The sequence below is a fragment of the Elephantulus edwardii genome, unplaced genomic scaffold (genome assembly GCF_000299155.1).
Source record: "Elephantulus edwardii isolate Elephantulus edwardi_28Jun2011 unplaced genomic scaffold, EleEdw1.0 scaffold00033, whole genome shotgun sequence".
Classification (NCBI taxonomy): Eukaryota; Metazoa; Chordata; class Mammalia; order Macroscelidea; family Macroscelididae; genus Elephantulus; species Elephantulus edwardii.
Genome location: NW_006399783.1, coordinates 12,235,637 through 12,254,400, shown reverse-complemented (window position 1 = coordinate 12,254,400; position 18,764 = coordinate 12,235,637). Strand labels below are relative to the sequence as shown.

Genomic DNA, 18,764 nt, shown 5'->3' with positions numbered 1-18,764 from the left:
AATTTGTTCTTCAGTTTAAGAAATGTTGAGTATGTTTGTCCCTTTTGATTTTTCAACCCCAGCTTTATGCACATTTCATTATAATACATTCCCTTGTCTTCCTGTAGTGCCCTTTAAAATCTTCTGTTTAGTTCCTTCATATCTTGACTCATTCCTTTGCTTGGCTTCTCAGTGATCTAGTGACCTTTGCCTTCTTCCTGGATGATATTCTTGATATCCTTCCATAGCTCATCTGATCTGTGCTCATTAATATTTAAGGCCTCAAACCTATTCCTGAAATGATCTTTAAATTTAGGAGGGATAGACTCAAGGTTGAACTTCAGTTCTCATGGATTTGATTTTCTTTTCTTTAGCTTCACTTTGAACTTTCATATGAGTAGTTGCTGATCTGATTCACAATCAGCACCTTGGCCTAGTTTTCACAGCTGATATTAAGCTTCTCCAACAATTTTCCCCACAGATGTAAACAGTCTGATTTCTGTGTAAGCCATCAGGTGAGGTCCATGTGTATACTTGTCATTTGTGTTTCTGATAAAAGGTATTTACAAGGAATAAACCATTGACTATACAGAATTCTAACATTCTCTCCCCAGCCTCATTTCTGTCACCAAGTTCATGTTTCCTAACTACAAACTCTTCTTCCTTGTTTCCAACTTTTGCATTCGTCACCCATTATAACAAATGTATCTTGGTTGCTTGTTTGATCGATTTTTAAAAAATTTTATTTTATTAATTTTAATGAACATTTACAGAGATTTTGGATTTCCATTCATTCGTTGTTACACTTTTTCCCCTACCCTCCTCCCCCAGTTCACTCCTCTCTTCAAAAAGATCGATTTTTGATTGTATAGTTGATAGAAGGCATCTGCTTCACCCTGCTCATCTCTTTGCTTTGTGTTTTCCACAGATCATGATCGAGTTCTGTCCTGGGGGAGCCGTGGACGCCATCATGCTGGGTGAGCCATCCTGGGTGACGTGCATGATGGAGGGAGGGGGATTGCCCTTAGCTCTTTGCCTAAGACCTGGACATTCCTTCTGGGACCCACTGCAGTAACTGACAGAGCCTCTTTGAGCCCCACCTTGCATTGTTCCTGGGGAAGTACAGAGGGGCGGGGAGAGAGCAGAACAGCCTTAGAAAGAAATGTTCTTGGGCTTTTCTTCTTTGTCCAGAGGGTTGCTATGAGTGGGAACTGGCTCACTGGCAGTGAGTTTTGTTGAATGAGTAACACTTCTCTTATTGTGCCAGTGAACTGCCCATTCACCCACAGACCATACAATAGGTGGAGGCTTCACTTGCCCAACTCCTCAGCACTATTAGGGATAAAAAGAAGCAACTGAGGGAAGGTCTTTGAGAAGTAGCGGAAGTACCCACCTGTTTTTAGGTGGCTTTTTAAAAAAAATTTTTATTATTAATTTCAGTAAAAATTTATAGAGACTTTGGATTTCCATTCATTCATTGTTGCACTCTTCTCCCCTCCTAACCTTCCCCCCCAGTACACTCCCCTCTTGGAAAAGTAAAAGACAAAATCTTTCATTGTTTTACAAACCCTCCCCCAGGTCCACTCCACCATGTAGCCTTTGCTCTAGACTCCTGTCTTGACAAAAATACCTAATCACATGTCCCTTTTAAACAGTTTTTTCCCTCATCTGTTTCAATGCAGTATACATTATTTAACCCATCTTTCTCAGTCTCTCTCCAACCCTGATGTCAGTCCTGTTTTACAACAGTGGCACCATGCCGTATTTGTCCTTTTGTGACTGAGGTACTTCACTCAGCATAATGTCCTCCAGGGTCACGCATTTTGAATAATATTGCATGAGTTCCTTTATTTTTAATGCAGCATAGTATTCCATTGTGTGACTATACCACAGCTTCTCTATTCACTGTTGATGGGCACTTAGGTTACCCACCTGTTTTTGTATGTGCTCAGTGAGTATGTTGTTGAGTCTTGAGGTTCCAGACAAATGTGAGCGATAAGAAGAGAAAAATTAGTAGCAACCACTGTTTTACAAATAGTCCCTCTATGTCAGAGACAGTAATAGATGCTTTCATGTAGATTATTCACCTCAACTTAGATATAAAAGAAAACAATATATGTTTTACTCTTTTCTATATTTTCATGCCTTTTAAAAAAAGTTTACAAATGGATTTGTTACGGCAACGTTTCACACATTCACCGTGTGTGCAGCCTCCACTGCCACTGAGCTCCCAGCCCTCTCCATCACACTCCATCATGGGGCTCCCGCCCACTGTGGTGGAATCCTCAGCCTGCAGTAACAGAGATCCTTGGATTTGAATGGTTGTAAGCAACAGCCACAGTATTTTGAGTTATTTCAATTTTTCTGTGTGTGTGTGTGTGTGTGTGTGTGTGTGTGTGTGTGCGCGTGCCATCAAATCAGATCTTAATGGTACAGGAGAAGATTGTCCCTCCTTCTCCAGCACAGCATCTGGTGGATTCGAACCATTCACCTCTAGGATTGCAGTGCAGCTTCTTGCCACTAGACCACCAGAGCTCACCTATTTTGAGTTCTTTCATATGCATCTGAGAGTTGGACAGTGACTAAGGATGAACAAAGAAGAATAGATGCCTTTGAATTGTGTTGGAGAAGAGTACTGAATATGCCATGGATTCTGCCAAAAGAACCAACCAATCTTTCTTGGGTGAAGTGTTACCAGGATATTCCTTGGAGGCAAAGATGATGAAGCTTAGTTTCACATACTCTGAGCATGTTGTAAGAAGGGCCAGTCCTTGGAAAAGATCATTATGCTGGGAAAGGTGGAGGGTCAGTGAAAAAGAGGAAGTTTCTCAATGAGATAGATAAATTGGCAGAGGACTGTCCCAAGGGGTTTGATCATAGGAGAGACAGTGATGACAGTTCACGATAGGGCAAGGTTCAGATCTGTTGTTTATAGGGTCCCTACTGGGTTCGACAGCCCCTAACAACAGCATGATAGTTCCATATTTAACTTAAGGCTCTTTCCCAGAATCACACAGCCATAAATGGCAGAGTTTAGATATGAACCCAGGTCTGGGTAACCCCCATTTCATTGCTATCTGTCTCACATTATCCCTTGTGGAGCCTCAGAAGGATTGTAGGATGTACTATTCAGCAACTTTTTTTTTCCCCAAATGAGGCTTGGAACCTCAGAACAAAGACCTGACAATCTTTCAGGGGAAAAAAAATCATCCCTTGATAAGCCTGTGGAAGGGCTGTGGTTTTTTTGGAATGTGCCAGTTAATTGGCATAATACTGCATAGTACCTGGGACTTTGAAATCTTGTAAGCAGTCATCTAAGACACAACAGTTGGTTTCTGTTCACCTGGAACAACACAGAAAAAGAATGAGGAGTAGGAAGTTGTTATTTTTAGGTGTCATTGAGTGACTACTACTCATAGCGATCCTGTGAACAACACATCTGAACCTTGTCCTGTGCAATCCTTAGGATCTCTGCCAAGTTCAAGCCCATTGTTACAATCACTGTGTCAGTTCACTTCCTTGAAAGTTGTCCTCCTTTCCCAGAATGATGTCTTGGCAGTCCAGTGGATTTTCAGTGCTTTTCACCAGCATCACGATTTAAAGACATTGTTTATTCTTTGGTCTTCCTTATTCATTGTCTAATTTTCAGATGCATAAAAAGCAATTGGAGGGAAAAAAAGCAATTGAAAAACACAGCTTGGATCAGGCTTACTGACATCCTTGCTCGTTAGCACTTTAGAGAGGTCCTTGATGGCAGATTTCCCCAATACGAGACTTCTTTTAATTTCTTGACTGCTGCTACTGTGGATGTTGATTGTGGATCTAGGTAAAACCAGACGGTTGACAGCTGTCTTTTCTCTGTCTATTATGGTGTTGTTACCTATTGGTCCATTATTGAGGATTTTGGTTTCTTGATGTTGGAGTAGGAGGAGGATATGGAATATGTGGCTAATTGTCTCCATTGCTCTGAGACCAGAAGGACTGCATGGTGCCCAGCCATCATTACTGATCATTTTAAGCTTTCATGGAATCTAGACTTTCTGACACCATGGAAACAGAGAAAATTCCTAAAAATTGCCCTGGCATATTCCTTAAATCTTAAACTAAAAATATCCTTCCTTTTTTTAAAAAAAATAATATTGTATTTTAATTGTGATTTTAATGAACATTTACAGAGAAGTTAGATTTTCATCATTCATTGTTGCATATTTTACCTCCTCACCCTCCTTTTCCCTTCCCGCACTTTTAAAAAAATATTCATTCATTGTTGCACCTGATGTCGTCTTAAAATCAAGGAATCCTAAAGGGAGCTCTGGTGGCCTAGTGGCAAGAGGCTGCACTGTAATCCCAGAGGTATGTGTTTCTAATCCACTAGATGCTCTCCTAAAGAAGGAGGGGCAATCTCCTGTACCAGTCAGATCCGATTTGATGGTGGTTGTTGTTGCTATGTGCCATTGAGTCGCCTGTGACTCATAGCGACCCTATGCACAACAACCCTAAACCCTGCTCTATCCCTTGCCAATCTTATTGTCTCTGACACACCTATCCCCATTACCCCAGTGACAGAATCAATCCATCTCATCGAGGGTCTTCCTCTCCTGTGCTGTCCCTCCACCCTTCCAAGCATGTCATCCCTCTCCAAGGACTGATTCCGCCTTGCAGAATGTCCAGAGTATGTCAGACGGAGCCTCAGAATCCTTGCCTTCAAGGCGCAGCCCGCCTTTACCCTCTTTAGGATGAACTTGTTTGTTCTCCTAGCAGTCCATGGTATAGTCAATACTCTTTTCCAGCACCAAAGTTCAAAGTTATCAACTCTCCTTCTATCATCCCTACTCATTGATTTTATGGTACATACACAAAAAATGTTACTGTACATACACAAGAAATAATAATTGAAAAATAAAGAAAGAAAGAATCAAGGAAGCCTTACTAGTGAGAAACACCTGCCTCGAGAATTACGTTCTTTTAAACATGGTCTATATGGGATCAAACTGGCAACAGCAACTTGAAAGATGAGATAGACACCTTATGTTGTGTTTGGCAGTTGATGTTAAATGGGAAAGTCATGATGTAGAAAGGAGGCAGGCATGGCTGCCCCTCTTGAAGAATATAATCATCCCTGCATTGTACATGTAGAAACTTTTGAATTGCTATGTATTTTACTGTGTACATGTGCAACTACAAACTTCTTTTTAAAAAACACCATGTAATGTAATTCACTTTGACACATATGGGGCTCGGCAACTAAGTGGTTTGACCTCAGGAATGTCTCACATTTACAATCGATGTGTTCCCATACCAAGCTGTAGAAATTCTGGATCTGTGAGCCTTCCTTGCCAAATTGCTTGCCACTCCCAGAATTCCCAGGTGGGTAAATGACAGTCAAGAAGAGGACCTGTCTGTAATACAGGACATATATTATATAGCCCGTGGGTGTGCCTTCTCTCAGCAGAGACTGCCTTTGAAGATTATTATTGTTCTGGGTAGAATCTAATGAATGCAAATTGCTGTCTTCTGTGGGTTAGGATTCTTTAGGTTATCAGGGACCCAAAACTGCCCAGACTGGTTTAGGTAAGAATAAATAGGGAAGGGAGGATTATGAGAGAGAGAATTCATTTGAGCAATTGAATAGTTCAAAGGGGTCTGGTTTCAAGTGCAGCGTGATCTGTTGTTATTGTTCGGTGATACTGAGTCAAGTATGACTCGTAGTGACCCAAAACACAACAGATCTGAACCCTGTCCTACCTTGTGCCATCATCATCACTGACATACTTAGGCCCATTGTTGTAGTCACGTTGTCATTCTGTCTTGTTGAGGGTCTTCCTCTCTTTCTTTGACTCCACCAAGCAAGATGTCCCTCTCCAGGGAATAGCCTTTCCTAGCAACATGTCCAAAGTATGTGAAACGACACTGAGCCTTCATTGCCTCCCGGGAGCATTCTGGCTGCACTTTGCAGGTCTCTAAGAGAGGCTGGGTCCTGCGGGATCTGGCTTCCCAGGACACTGAAGTTGGCGCCAGCAGCCCTGGCTGGTGTGTTTCTTTTTATCCCCCCAGGGAGAATCTTTTTTGGGAAACAGCCTCATAGATTCCTGGCCAATTACCTACAGGGGGAGATGAGGGACATTCTTAGTGTTTTATAGTCAGACCTGGGGCTCCGGGCAGCACTGGCCAACTTCAGAGCAAGAGTTTAGAAAACCCAGCAGGTAGAGTGAGCAACGTGGAGCCACCGCAGCACAGGGGTCTTAGGTCACAGAACCAGATAATCAGGATGCTCATATTGGACACTTGGTCACAAAGGGGTCATCTTCGATCTTTTTCACTTCCTCCCCCTGCCACATCCAGGAGACATACTGTCATTTCTACTTCCTAAATTCCTGAGGCAAGGAGTTTCTGGATAGTGTGGTTGGTTAACACACATGGTTGTTAACTAAAAGGTTGGAGGTTCAAGTCCGCTCAGAGGCATATCCGAAGACCATCCTGGCAGCCTGCTTCTGAAGACTCAGCCCTTAAACCCCGTGGAGCACAGTTCTGCTCTGACACACATGAGGTCGCCCAGAGTCAGAGTTGCAACTAGTTCACCTTTGGGATCAGAATACTTCCTCTTTTCTGCCTGAACTGCCATCGTGCCCAGGGTGACCCCTTTTCCTCTGCAGTCCCTTCAGCTATGCAGCTGGGGCCAGAGGGACTGGAAGACAAAAGTCACATGTGTCTTAGCTTTGCTAGGTGGGTCTTCAGCTTCAACTAGAATGCAAGCTCCATACCAGGGCTGCTGTGGTTCTGCGGAATATGGCCCTGCCAACCTCTGACCGACTCTGTCACTTCCTCTTTCCTCTCCAGCCACACCAGAGTCCTTTGCACATGTCATATCCCCTGCTTGGAATACCCTTGTGTATACAACCCTCCTGCTCTGTTTTCAGGCTTCAGCCTGAGTGTCAGCTCCTCATCAAAGGTCCAAGCTCTCTCAGGACACTGAGGGTGTGTAAAGTGTGTGTGTGTGCGCGCGCGCGTGTGTGTGTGTGTGTGTGTGTGTGTGTGTGTGTGTGTGTGCTCCTCAGCTAACACTCAGGGAACCTGGTGGCTGGTCCTTTTGCTTCATCCAGTCCTCCTAATCCCCCAGGCAGCACCACACCAGGGTGTTGACCATTTCTTAACCACCAGCTCTTTGCAGCCACCAGGCCTTTGCTTCTGCCAATTCTTTGACCCAGAATGCTCCTGTCTTTCCTTCTGAAACCCTGTTGATCCTTTGAGGCCCAGCTCAGATGTGCTCTTCTCTGAGAAGTATCTCAGATCCAGCACACCTGTCCTCTCCTGTCCCAAGTGCCATTCACTGTGCCCGTGTCCATCATTGTACCAGGTGTGGACGTTGGCGTCCAGTCATCTCCCCAAGCACTCCCTCTGTCTCTGCCTACAGAGCCAGTTGCTGGTGAGTGGACTCTGACTCAGTGAGACCTCAGGTGTACAGAACTGCCCCATAGGGTTTCCAGGGCTGTGGCCTTTCTGAAGCCAACTGACTGTCAGGCCCTTCTTCCAAGGCATCTCTGGGTGAGTTTGAACCACCAAGCTTTTGGTTAGCTTAACTCGGCCACCCAGACAGACCGCTGACAGACTAGATTTCTGACTCTCAGTTGGATGATGATGTTGGTGGTGGTGGTGTTGTTGTTATGCACCATCGAGTCACCAGTGACTCATCGTGACCCTGTATACAACAGCTCTGAAGCCTGCCCTCTCCTGAGCAAGTCTCCCTGATTCCATCACACCAGCCCCCATTGCCCCAATTACTGTATCTCTCCATCTCATCTGGAGTCTTCCTCTCCTGTACTGTCCCTCCTCCCTTTCAAGCATGATGTCCTTCTCCAAGGACCGGTCTCTCCCAGCCATGTGCCCAAAATATGTGAGACAGAGCTTCAAAAATCCTAGCATCAAAGGAAAGACATGGTTTCACCCTCTCCGAGACAGACCTATTTGTTTTCTTGGCAGTCTGCTCAAAACTCTTCTCCAGCACCACAACTCAAAAGTATTGATTCTTCTTCTGTCATCCCTAGTCACTGTCCAGCTCTCCATTGCATAGCAAGTAATTGCAAAGGCCATGACATGGATCAGACACACATTACTGTCTAGATTGGTATCGTTGCTCTTCAGCAGTCTGTAGAGGTCCCAGACAGCAGATTGTTCCCAAAACAATTTGTCTTTTGATTTCCTGACCTCTGGTGTTAAGAGTGTTGATTGTGAAGCCAAACAAGCTGTAATTGTTAACAGCCTCAATCTCTTCTCCATCTATCATGGTTCTGCATTGGCCCAATGGTGAGAATGGTATTACTGACTTTAAATTACCTGGCTTAAATCTAAGATCTATGACTTCCCACCTGTGTCCTTGAGCTAGTTACTTAAATTCTTTGAGCCTCAGTTTTCTCATCTGTAAAATAAGGTGATCTTTGTGCCTGCCCCATCAGATTGTTGCAGGAACAAAATGGGTTAATAAATGTCAAGTGCTTCGCAGTGGACCTGCTATACAGTAAGGGATGAGTAATGTTAGGACTTTTTCTTGCTCGTACCTGGCTGAGGCTCATGTGCAGGCTGAGGCTGCAGTGCACGCTTGCCGAGTCAGCCACTCCTAACAGTCTTCCCGTCTTTTTCCAGAGCTGGACCGGGGCCTCACCGAGCCCCAGATTCAGGTCGTTTGCCGCCAGATGCTGGAAGCCCTCACCTTCCTCCACAGCAAGAGGATCATCCATCGGGACCTGAAAGCTGGCAATGTGCTGATGACCCTCGAGGGCGACATCAGGCTCGGTAAGGGAGTGCTACAGGAATGAGGGACATGCACCAGCGGGAAGCCCAGGGTGAGGAAGAGGTGCCCACAGGGTGCTCGTGTCAGTCCACGTGGCCTCCCAGGGTGTTCACAGTCCTTCCCCGCCTCCACCCTGTCCACAGGCTGTGTACAGTCCCCACCGTCCTGTCTGCATTAGTTCTTAACCAGAGATGATGTCTCCAAGGACGCTGGGCCATGCTGGCAGACATTTTTAGTTGTCACATTGCAGTGGTGATCTGGCATCTTAATGGGCAGAGACTAGGGGTGCTGCCCAATATCTTCCAGCATATGGATGAAAACAGAACCTGCTCCCCACAGAGGATGATCTGACCCCTGTAGCCATTAGTGCCGATGTGGGAAACCTAGGGCTAGTTGCACTTCTCTGGCTTCCAATCACAAGGGTCTGAGGGAGAGAGAGATGGGACAAGGATGGCCATCCTCCTCATGTGTAAAGTGGGCCGAAACTTTAATTTCTAATGTGTCCTTTCTCTTTGTATATGTGTGCATGGTGTGTGTGTGTGTGTGTGTGTGTGTGTGTGTGTGTGTGTGTGTGTGTGTGTGTATAAACCAGTTGGAAACAATTCACAGCTAACTCTGCAGGGTCAGTCATGAGGGTTGGAAACATGCAGTACAGGAACATCCTCCCTTTAGGGCCCTGCAGCTCAGGGCGGTCAGGGACCTGCCTCGGGTCACGTAGCAAGGGCAGGCGGCTCCCACATCCCTGTGCTCAACTCCTTGGCACTTTGAGATGATGGGTACAGGCTAGGGATTAAAAGATGTACAGATGGCTGAGCCTGACCCCCAAAGGTTCTGAGTGATATAGTCAGTCCCCATGACTCAGTCTAGCCCAGTGATTTTGAATTAGGGGCAGTATTTCCTCCCAGGGATATTAGGGAGATCTGAGAATATGCATCTCTAGCCAGGATCTCAGCTGGTCAGGACCTTCGAGGTCCCTGCTATAGGTTTGCGCTTTATTAGAGGTACCCGGACTGAGGGCTCGTCTTAGTGGGGAAGTCACTGGGGTGGGATGAAGGACTCCCACAGCTGTGTGCTGAGGTGCACCTAGTGGGGTTTTCATCCCCTCCCCCACACCACCTACCCCACAACACATATCAAAACTCAATAAGCCAGCTGCTGTGGAGTTTGTACCAATTTATGGTGACTTTGTGCGTCAGAGTACAAACTGTGCTCCGCAGGGTTTTCAAAGGGCTGATTTTTCAGAAGTAGATTGCCAGGCCTTTCTTCTGAGGTGCCTCTGTGTAGATTCAAACATCCAACCTTTTGGGTGAGCAATTGAGTGCACTGACCCCATTTTAAAGAGAATGGAAATCCAATTTTTCTGTAAACTTTTGTTAAAATCACAATAAAAATAAAAAAGAAAGGAAGACACACATCCCAGCATGTTTTCAGAGGAGTCTGATTCAAGGCAATTGCATGTGTCCTGGGGACAGCTGTGCTCTGGGAGCTTTCAAGGCTGTGACTTTCTGGAGAAATATCTGCACGCTCCTCTGGGTTTTGTTTGGTTGGTTTTTATCCCACCCCCTTGGTTAGTAATCAAGTGCTTAACTGATTGCAATAGAAGGAACCATGTTCAAGTCACACACACCCTAATGTAGAGAGCTGACTGGAACCTGGGACCCTCCTCAGAACCCAGCAGAAGGTTGACTCATGTAAGTGGGAACACTTTATTTCAAAATGAGATGATTTATCCTTGAGAAGTCCAGGAGAGCAATGAAGGAGGAAAATAAAAACGTTCACCAAGAAAGAGTTGAATGTGCAGTATTTACACTTACCACAGTTGAGCCCAGGAGCCACAGTGGGGGCCTGCTGAGACCTGTTGTTCTGTTTTGGAGAAGTGTCCTCCCTCCTGGGGCCCCGAATCTGTTGCTTAGAAGGGGCCCCAGGAGGCTAAAGTCCTTCTGTCTGTCTCTTCTTATCTTCCTGGCCCCGGCTTGGGTCCCTGGAGACCCAGTCCCTCCCCTCGCCCCATCTCCTGTAGCTTGGGGACTCACCAGAAAATTGCTCCAGCAGATTTTTCTCCCAAGCAGATACATTGTCTTGTAGGAGATGGCCTCTGAGGTTCCCAGCAGGGTGGATCTAGAATGAGAGAGTGAGCTGAGCAAAATGTTGGTCCTCTCTGCAGATCTGAGTTCACATCTGGGCCTGCCACTTCAGAGCCATATGGCCTCTAGAAACTTACCCCTGTGGCCTTGGTTGTTTGATCTATGCAATGGGGCCAAGGCCAGTTCTTCTGGGGTGAAGGATGCAAAACACGGTCACCGAGTCTCTCAGGGTTAATCTCTCTCTGTTAATGGATGTTTATGTCTTTCTTGTGTTAAATGTTTACTTCTGTCTAGGGTTTCAGGCTTCTTTTGAGATTCATTTGATAGTTACCTATAAAGCCCGCATTCCAGCTTTGGGTGGATGGCCAGCAATTCTCAACTGGCTGCTGGGAATTCATTTTTACAGAGAAAGGGAGGCCATCTCCTGCTCTGGGACAATTGGGGTCTAGATGGAGTATAGACTTTGAAGTTCAAAGTTCTATGTTTTTGTTTAGTAAGAGATTTATAGAAAAATTTTGTAATATTACTATTTTTATTTTAACACAAAACAATTTAACTTTTTTTTTTGTCTTTCTGCTGTTTTTCTAATAAGTGCAAGCATTATTAGTGATTCTAGACACTAGAAGGGCGCTCTAGTGGTTAGAAGCGGCCTAGTGGCTAGAAGCTGTGCTGCAATCTCAAAGGTATGTGGTTTGAGGCTACCAGCTGCTTCTTGGCAGAAGGATGGGCAGTCTCCTTCCGTGCAATTAACTGCCTCTGAAAACCTGCTGAGGGTCAGCTCTGGGTCAGTTATGACTCTATGATACTCAGCAACAGCAGCAACAATGGGCCACTTGGAAGTTGGATGACCTTGGCCAAATTGTTTAACATTTTTTTTTTAAGTCCTCATAAATAAAGTTTTATCAGAATACAGCCATGGCTATTTGCTTATATGTTGCTTGTGGCTACTTGTGACAGGAGAGTTGAATATTTGTGACAGAGACCACAGAACCTACATTATTTTTTGTCTGGCTCCTGGCCCTTTACAGAAAATGTGGGTCCACGTTAACGTAGACCCGTAGCATAACCATTTTCGAGCCTCCGTTTCCTCAGTTCTCATGGAGTTGGTGTGTGGAATGCAGAGCGCACTGTGTAAGAGGTTTTCAGCGGCCATCGCGTAGCTGATTGATGTGAATCCCGTGTGACTTAGAGTACCGCCGGCATCCACAGGCTTTGCAGTGGAAGTAGATCCTCAGGCCTTTCCTTCGAGGCACCCCGGGTGAGCAGGAACCATTCCATTAGGAGCTGAGCCTGCTGATCATTCACACCCCACAGGCCCTCCCCAGCCCAGCGGAGACCAGCAGATAGACATTCATTATCTTTCCCAAACACGAGCTGAGTAATGCTTCAAAGAAACTACTACAAGAATGAGTGTCCCCCACTTCTCCAAGAATCTCGTGTTTCCCCTTTTCTTTTTTTTAAAATTTATTTTATTTTTATTATTTGTTTGTGTGTGTACCGTCAAATCAGATTTAACTGGTACAGGAGGAGATGGTTCCTCCTTCTCCAGCAAAGCATCTGGTGGATTTGAACCGCACACCTCTGGGATTGCAGTGCAGCTTCTTGCCACAAGCGTGTTCCCCCTTTTCTGAAGATAGAGGCAAATGTTCCTCTTTGGGGAGTCTTTCAAGTTCTAAGCATAAGTCATTTAGGATGTGTTATCTATACAGTTGAGCCACATTACAACTTGGAGTGACCAGCACAGAGGCTAACACATAATAGGTAGCAGTAGTTTCGAGCATGACTGAGACTACTTTGTTAATAATCACATGAGTCTAGTTGCCTGAAAGACAAAAAATAATAATAAAAAGAAAGACACCTTTGCTACTTAATAAGAGCCCCATTGAATAGATGGGGAAACTGAGGAGGAAGGTGAAGTCATTTGTCTTGGGCTATATTGGGATCTTTTCATTTCCCTTCCTGGTACTGTTGCCATGGCACCTCGCTGCTGAAGACAGATCATCTGTCATCAGGAGATATCACCAGGGGCCTTGCTGGAAACCTTCTTCCTAATGAGCCCAGCCTGAAAGCCTTTGCTTTCTTTTCTCCTTTTTGTTCTGGTAGCTTAGTGCATTGCGCTGCCAACCCAAAGGCAAGCAGTTCAAAACCACCAGATGCTCCTTGGAAGAAAGATGGATAGTATCCTCCCCTGCAGTGTATGGTCTCTGAAAACCTCCTGTAAAGGGTCACTATGAGTCTATTCCACCTGCACAGCAGTGAGTTTTTCTATGAGACCTGGTTTCAGTGGAACCACTTAACTGTTTCCATCATGCAGGGACTCCTGCCCCCTCCACCTTCAGCATCCCTGTCTGTACCACAACAGCCCTGCTAGTGTCTGTTCATGAGGCACTACTGTTGGCCATTTTGGGCAAAAAAGTTTTCAATGGGCGTTTCCCTATCTTTCGTTCACTTAATTCCTGGAGTACACTGATTTATTGTAATCCTTGCCAAACGCCCACTTCCAGGTGCCCCCAGAGCTGCATGGTACCACCCCGATGGTGAGTTATCTAGAAGATCACCAAAGCTAGGATTCTAGGATAATCTTGCCCAAGTGGAGTAGGAACTGGGAGATTGTCGGCCAGGAGAACAGGGGAGGCGGAAGAGCGCAGAGCTATAACTGCACAGAAGCTTGCCTTTAATTTGCCTAGAATTGCCTGTGACAAAGTTCTTCTAATCTTAGATTCTTTTGGCCACTTTCCATGAGATTAGGTGAGAGACTCTTTTGTATATTATCACACATTATAAATTCATAGCTTGTGTATGTATGTCTATTTAATATATAATGCGTCTTATACTATATAGACAAGGAGCACTGATGGCCTAGTGGCAAGAAGCTGTGCTGCAATCCCAAAGACACGTGGTTCAAATCCACCAGCTGCTCTGTGGGAGGAGGATGGGTATTCTCCTCCTGTGTGATTAACTGCCACTGAAAACCCGCTGGAGGGTCAGCTGTGGGTCAGTTCTGATTTGGTGGTATACAACAATATACTGTATAGGCAATGTTCTGATCATACAAACAAACATACATACATGCATAGAAAGATGTGTACAACAGTAGTCACTGCAACAGTATTTGAAATAGCAAGAAATAGAAATGATCCAGTGTAATCCAATGGAGGATTGTTATTGTTGTTGTTGATGATTGTCTTCGAGGTCAATTCATAGCAAGTCTATGAACAAAAGACCCAATGCCTTTCCATAGCTATCGTTGTTTCTCCAAGTTCATAGTTTCCAGGGGCATGTGGTTTAGGAAGTGGATGCCACTCCTGCTTCCCAATCTGTTTTACAACTGGGAGCTCCACCAAACACAGTCCACAATGGGAAACCATTCTGGTATCTGATATTCTCATGTCACAAGATTCAGCATCACAGTAAAAACAGGTTACCTCATATAGCACATTGACAGAGCAATGTGCAAAGTGGGAAGAATGTTCCTCCAGATATAACAGCACTAGTCTCATTTAGCTGTGGTTAAGTATTGCCGAGTCGAATATGACTCAGAGTAGGCTTTGCACAAAAGACCCAAATTCTGTTCTATAATTAACATCATTTCTGTACATATATGTAATAGAGTTTGTAGAGTTTCCAGAGGCACCTAGTTTAGGAAGTGGATGTCATTCTTGCTTCCCAACATGAATCATTCTGGTAGCTCATCCAACCACTGTACATTATGGATAACCATTATGGTATTTCACATGACTGTGGGATAGTGTTCAGCATCACAGCAACTCCAAGTTGTTCAGTATAGCAATTAGACAAATGATTGCTGTGTCTTTTAAATATTAATAAGTTGAGGATTAGTTACACAAATTATGGTATATTTGTGCATGGAATCCTTTTCATATCTTGAAAATCTAGTTGTGGAAAATATGTAATAGCCTGTAACGAACTACAGTACTGTGAAGGGGGAAAGACCAGATTGTAAAATAGTATGTTTAAAGTAGCAAATATGGAAATAAATCTGGATATATATTTATGCTTTACTGTCATGCCCTCAAGTTAGAACTGACTCATAGCTGACTCTCTTGGAAGTTTCTGAGGCTGAAAATTGCACAGGAAGACATTTCCCACCAGGAAAATATCTATATTGTTGTTGTTATGTGTCGTTGAGTAAGAACTAACTCAAAACCGACCCTCCAGCAGATTTTTAGAGGCAAACGATAGCATGGGAGGAGATTGCCCATCTTCCCCTGCTGAGCAGCTATTGGATTTGAACTCTGTGCCTTTGGGATGGCAGTACATCGCCTTACCAGTAGACCAGCCATTGAAAATCTTAGGGAGCACAGTTCTACACTTGGGATCCTATGAGTTAGAATGCACTCAACAGCAACTGGTAAACTGGCATTAGATAAATATGGCGTTTTTAATTTCAAAGTATCTACACATTTCCCTATATCCTTAACTATATTTCAAAATCATGATTCCTTTCATGTGTTTCGTTTATTCCATCACATGTCCATAATTTATCTTAAACACCTTTGTGGTTGGACATTTGGTGTTTCCTCTGACAAGGCGCATGTTGACGAGCGTGCTTGTCTGTAGATCCTTAGGGCTCCGTCGGCAATGGGCCCTGCAAGACCTCTCAGAGGGTGAGTGTTGGGTGGGGGCGGCAGGCAGGGGCTCCGTTCACACCTATGGCCGGTGTGCCCTTCATACCAGTTGACCCCCACCTCAGGAGAGTGAGGTTTTCTTTTGTCACATCCCAGCCCCCACTGGATTTTACCTAAAAACAGACATAATAAAAAAACCAGAATACTCCAAAACCCACAGCGACAAATAAATTCCCCTTTTAAGTTTTTCAATTCCCATTTTCATTTTTTTAACCATAATAGCAGTAAAAAAAAAAAAAGCTGTCATTGAGCCAGTTGCAGTTCACCATGGTGTATGTGAGAGTAGAACTGTGCTTCATAGGATTTTCAATGGCTAGTTTTCTGGAAATAGATCATCAGGATTCTTCTGAGGAGCCTCTGGGCAGACTTGAACTTCCATTGTTTGGGTTAGCAGCTATATATGTTAACCATATATATGTTATATATGTTATACTACCTAGGCAAAGCCTAACCCACTCTGTCAAGTTGGTTCTGAGGCGTGACGGCCCTCCCTCCATTTCTCAGGCTATAAATCTTGATGGGAGAGGCCTCCTCATCTCCCTCCTGAGGAGCAGCTAGTGGGCTCGAACTGCTGACCTTTTGGTAAACTTACCAGATTATAGCACTAGAGCCATGGGAATCTGTACAAGCAGCTCATGCTCCTTTTTTTAAAAAAAAAAATTAATGCCTATATAGTAGAAAAGTAAGACCGCCTCTTTGACTTGCCGCTTCCCCCCCGTTTCTTTTTTTTTTTTTTTTTTTTTTTTTTATTGTATTATTTTTACATGTACCGTCAAATCAGATCTGACTGGTACAGGAGGAGATTGCTCCCTCCTTCTCCAGCAGAGCCCCTCGTTTCTAAAATCCTATTTCCCAGCAGGTGATCACTCCCTGGTTTGATTATAACGGTTTGTACCCCTTTTTGTGTTTGTGGGTATACATACACACAATACGCATATATGATTTCTTTTTTTTTTAAGGATTTTACAGTTTATTAATCCTCTGGTGCATATATGATTTCTTAAAGATACAACTGGAATGATACAGAAATGTGCATCCTGTTGTACACAACAGTCACTCTGTAAAACCTTAGAGATGAGTTAGGGCCACCCTTTCAAGTTGGTACATACTTCACTCAGTTTAAAGGCTGCATACTATTCCATATCTTTTTTAATTTATTTTTTTAAGTTATTATTATTTTTGTGCGCATACCGTCAAATCAAGTCTGACTGGTACAGGAGGAGATTGCCCTCCTTCTCCAGCAGACCATCTGGTGGGTGCAAACTGCATACCTCTGGGTTTGCAGTGCAGCTTGTTGCCACTAGGCCATCAGAGCTCCCTTATTATTCCATATCGTTAATCAGTCAGTTACTAATCAAAAGATTTGGGGTTTGAATCTACCAGCTTCTCTATGAGAGAACGCTCATGCAGTCTGCTCTTGTAAAGCCTTGCCTCCTTGGCAACTCTATAAAGTGTTTCCACTCTGTCCTGTAGGATCACTGTAAGTTGGAATGAACTTGACAGCAGTGGGCTTTGGTTGATTTGAACTACAAAGTATCTTTCTAACCATTTGCCTGCCAGGGTTCAACACAATTTAGACTGTTTTCCATTTTTTACATATTTTTTTAATGAACATCTATGTATTTTGTTTGTTTGGAGATTCCCCCCCCCCCTTTTATATTGGTTTGCTTACAAAGTTTGTATACATTGTGTTTCACACTATTCTTCATTCACACTGTGTTGCATATAATCATTCTCATGCATTATGTTTTATAAAATTAATCACCATTGGACCTTGCCCATTATTACTGTCTTTTCAGGTCCTTGCTAGATCCTTCCCATTTCCTTCAACCCCTCCCTCTACCCACCAAATTGTACATCCCTATGGTTTCATCCCTACCCATCCTCACCCCTCCACTCCCATCCCTCTCCTCCTGGAGTTCCCATACATGTTTTACTAGTTATCCTTCTGGTTTTGCAATAATGGTCTTTTGCAGTATTTGTCCTTAGGAGACTGAGTTAGTTCACTCAGCATAAGAATATCTGTATATTTTATCAATATCTATTTTTTAAATTTTTAATTTATTATTATTAATATTAACGAAAGTTTACAGAGACTTTCCATTTCCATTCATTCATTATTGCACTTTTCTCCCTGCCCAACCCTCCCACCCTCCAGTTCGCTCTTCTCTTTGGAAAGTAAAAGAAATATTCTTTCATTGTTATACAATCCTCAACCAAGTCCACTCCACTATGCAGCCTTCGTTCTGGACTCCTGTCATGACAATAATACGTAATCATATATTCCTTTTAAACAGTTTTCTCCCTCATCTGTTTCAATGCAGTATACATTATTGAACCCATCTTTCTCAGTCTCCCCCCAAGCCCAATGTCAGTCCCGTTCTACAACAGTGGCAGTATGCAGTAGTTGTCCTTTTGTGACTGAGATATTTCACTCGACATAATGTCATCCAGGTTCACCCATTTTGTATAATATTTCATGAATTCTTTGTGTGAATATACTACATCTCTATCCATTCATTTGTTGATGGGCACTTAGGTTGTCTATCAATATACTTTGAAGGATCTGTTAGAGGACATGGTGGTTCAGTGGTAGAATTCTTGGTTTACATACGGAGACCCTGGTTTCATTCCTGGGTAGAGTTCCTCACTGTTGTTACCACTTTTCTGTCTGTGGAAATTTTCAGGTCACAATGTATCATGTAAGATGTAAGAGGCCAAGCAAGCTTCAGTTTAGATTCTAGAATACGGCAGACTGGGAAGAAAGACCTGATGATTTTTCCCAAATATCACCTCATGAAAGCCCAGTGGTCACAGCAACCTGGTCCTCAGTCCATCGTTGTGGGTTGGACTGAGGACAGGCAGCATTTTGTCACATTATACATGGGACCACCAGAGGCAAGGGATTGACTTGGCATCTGTTAACAATAATATTTCCAAAAATAGAGTTGATGTCACTTATTTTTTATAACCCCATTCTTTTTTCTCTAGACATGTCTGAATAAATCCATTCTGGCCAAGTCTGTCTATTCCTTGATCCATTCATAACAGTGTTGAGTGTCTCCTGTGACAGATCCTATGCAGGGATACAGTTGTGAGCAAAGCAGGACTGTCTCTTCCCTTTTGGAAACAATAGTCTCATCAAAGGGCTTTCACTACCACCATACTGACATCACCTCTGATTCCTACTTTAAAATGAATAAATAGGTCTGTCTTGGAGATGGTGAAACCAAGTTTCTCCTTTGAGGCTAGGATTTTTTTTTTTAA

The 18,764-nt window shown here is 43.8% G+C and overlaps 1 protein-coding gene across 1 annotated transcript in view; it reads left to right on the top strand.

The window, feature by feature from the left end:
- Positions 1–18,764, top strand: part of STK10 (serine/threonine kinase 10) — a 173,091-nt gene that overhangs the window by 79,833 nt on the left and 74,494 nt on the right. The window contains exons 3-4 of the mRNA XM_006884349.1: positions 908–956; positions 8,617–8,766. Of these exons, the coding sequence (XP_006884411.1) occupies positions 908–956; positions 8,617–8,766 (199 nt within the window). The remainder of the gene's footprint in view (positions 1–907; positions 957–8,616; positions 8,767–18,764) is intronic.